Below are 11,890 nucleotides of genomic sequence, written 5' to 3'. Positions count from 1 at the left end.
CCCCCCCTCATGAGTAATCTCATGAGTTTTAGAAGAGACCTCCAAAATATATCAAACCTTTTTCATATCTATGTAGTCTTACTGTATGCCAAGAATTGCCTTGTTTGCTTCTATTTTTTATTTATTTATTTGTTTCCAAGGAGTTTGTTTGAATGAATAATACATGATTGCGATCTCCAGTAAATTTCCCAAGTTTTGAAACAACTTCTGATCAGTGAATTTTCCCTCAAGGCTCTTAAAAATTAAGATGGCAATGCAATGGCAGACAGGTTTTACATCCGAGAACTTTGTACGTTCCACTTTTTATGTTTTTAGAAAATCATGTATTTGCTGCTGCTGTAAAGAGCCCAGTAACAACACTGATTTGAAGAACCGAACATCCTAATATATTTTATTTTTTAAAGTGTGGAGTAAACAATGCCATATCATGTACCACCCACATATTTAATGATCTCCAAAAGCATGAAGTAGGTCTTAGCTCACAGATTTTTCTTGTCACAGCCTGTTGCGCTGTGTGCAGCCATAGCTTTCATGGGTTTTTGTCAGCAGTTATTTGGCTAACACACACTTTCATTAGTTGTGTAAGGGACTCGCCAGATATGTATATATTTAGACCTGCTCAAAAACATCTGAACAAAATCTTTGTTGACCACAAACGATATACAATATCAGGTATTTGTATGCCATGTGTTAATGTGGCATACAGTATGTACAATAAAAGATTCAAGTTAAAAGGGTGGTTCATTGCGATTTCACTTTTTTAACATTAGTTAGTGTGTAATGTTGCTGTTTCAGCATAAACAATATCTGCAAAGTTACGAAGCTGAAAGTTCAATGCAAACGGAGATATCGTCTTTTAAAATTCTGGCAGTTTAATGCCTACAAAAACAGCTCGTAGGGACTACAACGAGTTACTTCCCGGGTTCGTGACATCACAAACCCAGACAAACCCCGCCCTCGGGAAAAGGCAGCAAAGGCGGCGGGGCCATGCTGCGCTGCTTTAGAGAAGAGGAAGAGAAAACTAGAGGTGCACGTAAAAATCTGTTCATATATGAATCGCGATTCTGTCTTCTAAGGATTCCAAAGGATTCACAAGTTTCAAAATGAATGTTCTAAAGCAGCGGTTCTTAATACTGTTCCTCGTGTCCCCCTGCTCTGCACAAGCTCTGCATATCTCTCTCTCTCTCATTCAGCTCAGCTCCAGCAATGAACTGTTACAATTATACACTTATTTTCACATGGCTATGAGAAGCGTTAAACATGGTGTGCAGTTGCCTTGCTGTATTAAAGCGTTAATCAGGATAAAACCATGTATATTAAAAGCTAACATAAGCAGTAGCATTTACAAATAACAGCGTATCTAAAAGTATGAGACAACAACAAACAAAAAACATAGGCCTACCATTAAAAGCCGTGCTTGCACAGGTTCTGCGCGATCCTCTTCAATAATATCCTCTGCTTCTCAATCGGGTTCAAACTGATAAGCGATATTAACGACGCCATTGTTTACAATACAACCGGAGCACATGCCGCCGAGGTGAGGTGCGGGATGTTTAGATGCGCACTAGAGGTGGTTTAGCCAATCACAACACACTGGGCTAGCTAACCAATCAGAGCCCATCGCCTATTTCTGAGGGCGGGGCTTCATAAAAGAAGGAAATTATCAGGGTGTTTCTCAGAGAAGGGACAGAGCGGTGTGGAATAAAGGTAAATTATGTGAAAAATAATGCGTTTTTTTTTTTAAACGAAGCATTAACACATGTTAGACTGCACCCCATAAACACAATCAAGCCTAGAAAAAAACCAGTGAACCACCCCTTTAAAGATTTGGTGAAGCAAACTCATCAAGACCTGATTGTCCACAAAATGCCATAGTTGCAATAAAACTGGTGTTAGCCAACACCACGCATAGAAACTAGGCAAATTGACAGAACGATTGCAAAAGCATCTTAAGACTTTTTTTCATTCTACAGTATAATAACAATAATTGTTGTTACTATGGTGATTATGCAGACACTTTGGTTATCAAGGTCAATATTAACAATTGTCTTTGAAAGCTTGTGTACTGGTCTCTGTGTGTGCATGCATCTGGTTTATAATGAAAACTCTTTAGGCTTATATGTATCATTAGCTTAAATGTGTGGATTATTTACATTGTGATTTAAGTTAAAAGTCATGCCCTGAAACCATCATCATATGGCTGAGCTGAGATTAAATGCAGCCATGTTCATAAATAAACACCATCAATCCTGATCGACAGAGCAAATGTTCGCAGTATGGAAATGATTTATACTGATAAACACACCTTAAAATAATTTGTAAACTGAATGCTTCTTTTAAATTGTGTTCATGAGGTGCACAAGCAGAATAATTAGGGCATGCATGTGTGATTTATAGCTCATCAGTCAATCTGTCAGCGTGATGTCTTTGTTCGTCTTGCTGGCGTTGTTGGTCTAGTCTAGCTGCACCTTAAACGCATTGCTCCTGTTTGCTCCGGTGCAGTGTTTGTGTGTGATTGACAGAGAGAAAGCGAGAGAGCACTCTCTATTTAAATACTTTAACTGCACCTCCCTCCATTTCTTATTGTTCTCAGCTTTTTGTGAACGACAGTTCCTTCAGGCAGAGAATGCTGTCTGTCTCTCGGCTTCTCACCATCTCTGCTTGTCTGTCAATTCTGAGCAGCTTCCATCAACCCCTTTCTTTTACTTCTGTCCGTGTCACGTAAGACACACATTTACCTATAGTTATCAGCAGCATAGGAATCCATTGCTTTATATATATATATATATATATATATATATATATATATATATAAGTAATTACCCTAACCTGTCACATACCACAGCCCTACCCATAAAAAGAAAATAATTTCACTTTTATAAAATAATAAAATAAAAACACCATGTATGACGGAAATTATGAAAATGACGTATTATCAGACTGAGCTAACTTCTGCAGCCAATTTGTTTCACACAGCACACCCAGAACCACTTGACAGAGGAAACTGAGCAGGTAATACAATAGTGAAGTTCACTGCAGATGGTATAATTCATGGAGAGGAGCTACATAATTCATGCAGAAGTTGTGTAGAAGTGTTCTCCATATGTGCTGGCAGTCTGCACCGGGCCCGTGTTAATACTTTACTGCTGCCACATCCGCAGTGCATTTAGATTGATTATTTGTGAGAAAGATGGTGAGAAATAGAGAAAAGGAAACATACAACAGTTGGTGGAGATGCCGAAAAAAGAACAAAGGGAGTGACTCGAACCATTTGGAATTTTTAAAACAGTTTACATGCGACTTATTAGAGAAATGTGCTGGGTTGAGAAATAACAGATGATATGCTTATGAGGTGAAAACTGTCCTGACGTTCTCTTTTTTTAAAACTATATATATATATGTCTATGAAGCAATTAAAACTTTTAAATAAAAGAGCAGGAGCTTAATGCGTCTAACTCAAACATAATCCACAGCAGTAGACAAAGATGCAATTTAGCTCACTATGTGTTGAGTGTGTGTTAGTACCTGGCCACAATCTCAATTAGACATGACCTCTGACCCACACTCGTTGCTCCAGGCACTAAAAGGTGACTACAGCCGGGACCTTTCAACTACTGGGGTCAACCAACAGAATCTGGTCAATATAACGGCACCATTGTGTGGTTCATAGTCAAAGAAGTTGTCATCTGTGTCAGAAATTGCTATAATACAAGCGATTTAATTTCGATTATTCAAAGACCTGGATGTGGATTGTGCATTTCAGAACTGAAATTAGACCTCTGGTCTTGCTCTAAAGTGAAAAATTTGATTATCAGAATTATTTGTGCTGCAGTGTCAGGTCAGAGACTTTTTATGGAAGAACACAAATGAAGATGTGAATGCTTGGCCGGCGCATCGAAATAACGTGCATTAACAAATACTAACAAAAATGAGTACTCAGAGGTGGCTTAGTTACTTTCAAATGACAGTGTTATTACATAAATAACAGTTTCACTTTATTTTACAGCATGTGCTCTTATGTGTACTTATAATGTACTTACCTAAGAAAGTAATGGGTAATATAAGGTAAGGGTTAAGGTTAAGTTTAGGTTAGGTTCAGGTTTACTACCTAGTTGTTACACAGTTATTGTAAGTTATCGTTTCAGGTCTTAAAGGTCCACTTACTCACGATCATGTTGTTCCAATCCTGTATGACTTTCTTTTTTTTTCAGATAACTCAAAAGAAGAATTTATGTTGGGTCCAAAACATGCTCATTAACTTGGACCCTGTTAACTTTAAGTTTAAAGGCGAAAAACACTTTTTTTTATTGTAACGACATGAGGGTGAGTAAATAATGACAGAATTTTGAATATTTGGTTGGACTATAATTTTGATGAGCCTGTTCGCTGCACCAGGAGAGCTCCTTACCGGTGTTAACTAACTGTATACAATATTGAGGCCATTACGAATATTTACGAATATTCTGACCACTTTTTACTACACAGCCAACGACATAATGACGTTCATAAATTGAAGTTATTGTGCACCAACATTGACCGCACTCATAAAAATTTTTGGAGGGAGAGAAGTCTTCTGTTCCAGTTTATTAGAGGATGGAAACTTAAGCCATTACCTGGATCTGTATGTTTTAGTTTGCTTTAAGTTTGGAGCGTCATGTGTAAAATTTAAAGCCTTAAAGCGTACGCATGCTGTGAATAGAGTCTAAAATGTGCATGCACATGTGTGAACATTCTTGAGCTGTCTCACACCTGTGTGCATGGACATTTAAATGCGCTGGTTTCGTGAAATATGTGACTCTGAGTCTCAATTTTGACACATGCACGCTTGTGTACAATAATGGCCATCTGTATTTGCTGAGCCCGTAGGCATGCATGTGAAAATCCCCGCCTTGCATATGTGTGTTAATATGTCTGTGTTTTAATGCACCACATCCTTTGGTTTGAAGTTCACAGCCTCCCTCAAGGCACTTTGATTTATGGCTCATATTTCAGCAACGTAATTATTCCCTCTCAGTTCATGTTTTTCCAGACGTGTTTTGCCTTTGTGGCTGTTCATCGTTTCTTTGGGGAACTGCAGGGCTCTTGTTGGAGGTGCCAAACCCCATTCATTAGCACGCATCAAAGACAAGCTCTCTCGAACCTGGAGCAAAGTCAGCTTTTGTCACACATGGCCATGACCAGGTGCTGAGGCAGACCTTTTTAAAATCCACGTTCATAGTGACATAAAGACCTTGTTTAACATGAACAAATCATTTGGTGTTGGATTGTAGTGCCCAAGCAGCACTGCTGAAATCCAAAGAGAGCACTTCATGAATACAGAACTGTTAATTTATGATGAATGTATGCCATTCTGTGCCAGGATATTACATATAGTGTTATGATGTCATAATATTGCCTTTCTTTGAAAATATTCCACAGAAGGTAAATTAACACATGCAGTTTACGAGTCTATAGAAGATTGCGTGTTTTGTTGGCCAGGAAAACTATTACAATTTTCTCCCCACTCTTTGATTACACACTAGATGTGTCTGACCGAGTCCAAAATGTTATTTTTACTGCTAATTGGATGTTCCTACACAAAGTCATAAATTATGAGGACTTTAGAGCAATTAACAGTCAGTTAAATGGGTTCTGCATTGTGTAGTTTTTGGTTTGCATTCAAAGAGCATGTCACTGTTATGACAACATTTTAATCTCATTCGGCTCAGTAGACTTAAAGCTGAAGCGTGTCATTTCTGTGCCAATAGTGTCACCACATGCAACTGCATGCATAAATAAGTAAATAAAATAAAATAATTATTTTCACACAAGTTTCCTGGACATTCCCCATGTATTCCATTGGTCAGCCAAACAGAAAGTCCCGTCTCAAATTCACGCCATTGGTTGAGCCTGTGTTCAACCGGTCAGGATGCTCAAACAAAAATAGACCGATTTTGATAGATCCAGTTTTCAGGATGGCAACCACCCAATAGAGGGCTTTTTATGTGGTATGAACAAAATATTCCACAAAAGAGGAAATTATTTATTATTTAAACCAACGTCAGCCATAAAAATGTTACCTTAAAGTCACATTGTGCTCACTGGACATCACACTTACCGTTGGTCATTTAGATACTCCTATCCAAAGTGGCTTACAAATGAACATCACAAGCATTTCTCATGCCAGCAATATTTACAGAAGTAATAGTACAGAAAGCAGAAAGCAGAGTAGTAAACCTGGTAACATAAAGTAGCCTAGTTTCTTTTAGCTTTAGTTTTTGTCAATATTTTTTTGTGATGAGGACATGCCATGCCACCTGTCCATGTTGGCATCTACCTGTTTTGGCTAAATACTACTAAGGCTACGTTTATGCGACAGCGATGTAGTAAAAAACGGAAAAGTTTTTCCCTTGTGTTTTTAAAAAGTTTTATGTATACACGACAGTGTTTTCAAAATGATTCACGTTTACACATATCCGCGAAAACGGCCAAAAACGCTGTATTATGTATGCCAGGCCAGTAGTTGGCGCTGTCACCTTGTTAGTAAACAGTACCTGTAGAGAAGTGACGATTATATGTTGTATATTGTAATATTGGTGAAGTAAATCCACACTTTGCTGAAGAAGCGTTGGCAAACTCTTGAGCAGCAACAACAGTACCATGTACTCCGCCATTGTTATGTATGTTTTTTCGCGCTTGCCTTTAAAATCGACACATACTGCGCATGTCTACATACCTAACACGTACTACGCACGCGCATGACGTCACCGTTTTCAAAGATTCTCGTTTTGGGTGTTTACATGGAAACGACAACAGTGCCGTTTTCAAAAACTTGCACTTTGAAACCTGTTTCAAAAATATGCGTTTTCAGTCCCCAAAACGCCGTTGTCGTGTAAGCGAACAGGCAAAATGCATAAAAGTTTGCAGTTTTTGGCTGAAAACGTTGTCGTGTAAATGGCTCCTAAGTGGCAGATCAGTTTTGCACCTCAAAACAATAAAACGTGTGTGTGTGTGTGTGTGCGCACCCTATCAGTCTTATCTCCCATTTTTAAATTTTGATAAATAAATAACAAATAATAAACTCTTGTGTAATAGAAATGGAGTTTTATACATTTTAAAGGTTTTTGCTGCACCCATAGATAGATCATCTTTAGTGTTAGGAGTGTAGATATGAGGAGACCAAGCTGTTGACTAAACTATTGGTGAAAAAGAGTGGCTTGAATCTAGTTCACAAAACTCTGTGGTGCTGCAAAGGACCTTTGAAGAACCTTTATTTCTAATACTGAAGTGGAACTCTTATATTCCAAATGTTAAGGAACATTAATTGATTTTTTTATGAAGGATGAACTGACAGGAAAATTTGATGAGATCTGTTGATTATTTAGAAACATAACCTTCAGCATTGGCCGTGTTTATGCTGTCTTTGTGTTACCCACATGAGATAAATATTTCCCAATACTGCATCATAGAAAGTTTGTGGGCATTACCTCATTACCTCCTCTCTTTATACCCCCTCCCTCTGTTCACGCTGGTAAATGAGAGCAGACCCAGACCAGGCAAACCCTGCCAGGCGGCCCGTCCTATAAATGCAGCATTGAGGCAGGGCACACACAGGCGCTTTTGTTGACAGTGTAAAGGTGCGCACCCTGCAGAGGGCCACAGGAGAGAGCAGACATACAGCCCTGCAGCATGTGTCCATCTGGAGGCTAGGGACATGGGTTAGATGAAAGAAACATAGAAACTAGATGCTAAGCATGGGTAATGGACCTTAAAGAATTAATTCATTTGGTGAAATGTAGCATTACATCACTTGCTCAGCAACGGATGCTCTGCAGTGAATGGGTGCCATCAGAATGAGAGTCCAAACAGCTGATAAAAACATCACAATAATCCGCAAGTAATCCACACCACTCCAGTCCATCATTTAAGGGGTTGCGGGGGAAAAAAAGCTGAATGTTTGTAAGAAACAAATCCATCATTAAAACGTTTTAACTTCAAACCACCTTGTCTGACTAAAATACCATAATAACATTTCCTCCAGTGAAAAAGACATCTCATCTGAATCAGATCAAGCACGCCCAAAACAGCTTTTAACAAATATGTGGGTGGACTTTGATGTGAGAGACAACAGGGGATGGACTTTTTCACTGGAGCAAAAGTTATTATGGATTATGGGATATATGCAGCTTTTCATTGTGTTAATTGCATTACTGTTGTGGATTTTTGTGATGCGTTCATCAGCTGTTTGGACTCTCATTCTGATGGCACCCATTCACTGCATTGATCCATTGGTGAGAAAGTGATGTAATGCTAAATTTCTCCAATTTCTTGGAGATGAATAACATTTTTGGGTGAACCATTTCTTTAATAGCTTATAATTGTACAGAATGTCGTTGGAAAATGGCTTAATGAAGGGGCTAAAAATATTTTGTAAAATGTAATTAAGTTTAGAGGTTGGTTACGGTTATGATATAACAAATATAATTAGTTTAATATAAAATCAACAAATGTCCCACCTTATTATCCTATAAAAACAAATGTGTGCATAAAATTGGTAATGTTTTCTTCAAATGCTATTTAAAAGAATGTATATATATTAATACTGTATATGGTATGCTCTGGGTGAATGCTGGGTACACTTTGCTTACAAGTCATTAACCCGTATAGGCAGTTCTCCTGTATAACTGCTTGTTATTTCACCGTTTTACTGGGTGAAATAAAACCATTGCTTTTTATATGCTGCAAGACCCCACTCACCCCTAACACACACACACACACACACACACACACACACACACACACACTAGACTTCTCCTTATGCCCAATGTGTGTTTAATTAATGAGCAACTACTGCACAATAGAGGAATGTTTCATTCCTGGCTTTGAATTTTCCACTTTTGTTTACTCTTTTGTTCTCATTTTGACCACTTTTTACTTCTAAGTACTCAATAATGATTCTGTTTGATTTTCTGTACTCCTAATACATTTCCATACAACGCTTTTGCATGCAAAGTCCCATAACTTTTCTTTTCTTTTCTTTTCTTTTCTTTTTCACCTTGCACTTTTCAGCTTTTTTCTAAAACACATCTTCATTGTTTTCTTTCATCCTGTTCTGCTTCTTTTTTTATTGTTCTTCTCAGCGCTTTGTTGAAAACATCATGAAAACTGTCATCTTGAATGAGATGAAGAAACCGCTGAAGACGAAAACATGTCAAGAAGGGGGATTTTCAAAGGACAGCGAGTCAAAAAGGGAGGGATGAAGAAGATATAAGGAATTCAGTTCTGGGGAATTTGGGGCTTAAAATAAAATAAAATAAAATAAAATAAAAAAGGTCATATACATGTCAGTCAGTAAGTACACGGGACAGTGCGGTGTATTTGAATGTAGTTCAGTGTTTGTGTGTGCACGATTAGAGTGGGATTGATTGTTAATGCGTTCTGAAGCATGGCCATTCTGCACAGTCCTCACATGTGGAACAGTTTACTGTTGCCCTGCTCCAAATGAACACAGCCTTACAGAGCAACAGACTGCAATTAAAAGAAAGAACCATGCAGGCTAAGAGACAGACAAAGATAGAGAGAGAATAGTCCACTTATAAGTAGATTAAAAGGAGTGAACTTTATAAATCGTGACTTAATTCAAATCTAAAGTGCAAAAGTTACCAGGTAATGTACCTGTGAAATGAAAACAATAGATGCCAATGGAAACTCCTTACTAGAATACATTTAAAATGTGCAAAACAGCTAATGTAAACATGATTCTTTAAAAATGCAATCCATTACAGTCATGTGTGTCAGTTGAGAAAACTTGTATTTGTAATCTGTATGAAGATATGGAAAGTCAGCTTCACCATTTATGGGTTTGTGCTCTGGAACTTTCCATCAAGTCCTGATGGAGGCAGAAGGAGGGGGTTAGCGAGCGCTGGGTGCCCTCCACCCTGGGCATGTGGCAGTAGAACAGAGGCAGCTTTATTGAGCTGTGTCTCTGATTTAAATCATATGGCATTGGCTGGAATCACTTCATGGCTTGGAGGCCGTTCAGATGAATGCCCCAACAAGAGACTCGTTCTGTTTCTCCCCCTCACTTCATCTGTTTGTTGGATCTCAATTTCTTTCACAGTGGTTCTCACTAAAGCAAATGGCGTCGTGACTGTTTGATTATGATGCTGTGTCTTTTATATCTCAGATGTCTTCAAGGTAAAATGTCTTACCTGGAGAAATATGCAAGCAAAATGATTAGAACTCAGAGTTTCAGTGGTTGCTTGTCACTTCTTAAAAGCATGCCATTTACGTGAAATGTGACAACTGATTTGGCGGACCTGGCTAAACTGTTCACCAATTCAGGCTAGATTATTTGTAAAATGTTCTTTGCTCAGACAGGCAGCATTTTTGTTTTTCTTTTTTTGGCTTATCCGGCTCAAACCCATTTAGTTGTTTACAGACCTAACAGCAGAAAACCACATGAAATCTGGCTTTTACAAACCCAGTCCAAACCACATTCATATGTGGTCTGAAATCAGATTGCAATTCCGGTTCTTGGAAATGTGTGTGTTTCAATCTGAATGGTCAGATCTGATTTAGTTTTTTTGTTTTTTTTCCCCAGACATCCTTTGCACTGCAACATCAAATGCACATTACTTAGTGTGTAAAGACTGAGCAAAAAATAAGTAAATTAAGGCGCAACTGTAGATGGTATATTTTATGGACAAATTTCTATTTTTTACTCTGAAAAAAGAAGATAGTGATCTCATAGCTGTCAGATGTAGACAGTTCAAATTCTGCATTATTCTTCTTTATATGTTGATAGCGTTCTTCTGTCTGACGTTGCCTCACCAGTTGGATCCTGACTAATTTTATGAGAAAGCATTGGTCTGACCTCTTGTGCTAAACTGTTGTTAATAGTGCATTGGGGTCAAATTATTTTTAAATGCTATTTTTTTCCTCTTGTGTTTTTTTGCAGGCATCTGTTGGATCACTGTGCATCAATTCTGGATCACTTGCTGAGATCACCTTCCATTCAGTGCTGCGCAAATGTTTATAATGGATTTACGATTGTTGCACACAGCTTAGTAAGAGAATTTCTTTTATAAAAAGTGTCGAAGTGAAAAGATAGAGAAGTGGTAATTTACCATCTCAACGAAAGGACCGTAGGACAGTCTTTAGACACTGAGAGACCGCCATCATCAAAATGGCAACCAATAGGGAGAGGCCTATGAGTCATATGACAGGGTTCTACCCCTTTGCCTTCAGTTCAATGCGAAACCACTCCCCCTTTGATCTTCTGGCCAATGGCAGCCTATTTGGACGATTTGGAGCGGACCTTCCCAAAGAGATGGCAGCTCTGTGTAAGTAGCAGACTAATTTTATTTTATGAATAAAACTGGAGCTAATAGTGTGTTCTTTTCTTTACAGTAATATTGTGAAATAACTAAACTTTAAAAATTATTTTCACTAAAATTGAAAATAACTGTTTTCTATTTTAATAAATATGTACTTTATTCCTGTGATGGCAAAGGAAAAAAAAAACAGCTTTAAATCTCAGGAATAAATAACATTTTACATTATATTCACACAGAAAACAGTTATTTTAAATTGTAATAATTCACAATTTCACTGTTTTTATTGTGTTTTTGTTCAAATAAATGTCAAAAAACATAAAGAAATGGTGTAAATATGTACAGAGTATCTACACACTTAAATTATGCAAATCTTATTTTGTTAAAAGGAAGAGCAAAATAAATGAAGCTAATATAGAAGATTCTACCAGTAAAGTGTGCTTTGAGTTTGTTCAGTTCTGTGTGCTGGTGTGATTCAGGGTTTGTTCTTGATGTCGGCTGTGTTCAGACATGCACATCCACTGTATCAAACAGACCACATGCCAGTCACCACCTCCTGGAATAATCCTGCGGAA

General features: G+C 37.9%; 1 protein-coding gene across 2 annotated transcripts in view; it reads left to right on the top strand.

The window, feature by feature from the left end:
• The window catches only part of LOC107681487 (retinoic acid receptor gamma-like), a 46,133-nt gene that overhangs the window by 1,622 nt on the left and 32,621 nt on the right, over positions 1–11,890 (top strand). For both annotated transcript variants that reach the window (XM_016477798.1, XM_016477799.1), the window contains exon 2: positions 10,940–11,324. In XM_016477798.1, the coding sequence (XP_016333284.1) occupies positions 11,168–11,324 (157 nt within the window). In that variant the 5' untranslated portion in view covers positions 10,940–11,167. The remainder of the gene's footprint in view (positions 1–10,939; positions 11,325–11,890) is intronic.

Source organism: Sinocyclocheilus anshuiensis, unplaced genomic scaffold, assembly GCF_001515605.1.
Source record: "Sinocyclocheilus anshuiensis isolate Anshui unplaced genomic scaffold, SAMN03320099.WGS_v1.1 scaffold2350, whole genome shotgun sequence".
Taxonomy (NCBI): Eukaryota; Metazoa; Chordata; class Actinopteri; order Cypriniformes; family Cyprinidae; genus Sinocyclocheilus; species Sinocyclocheilus anshuiensis.
The sequence above is the reverse complement of the archived record's forward strand: the minus strand, read 5'-3'. Positions and strand labels throughout refer to the sequence as shown.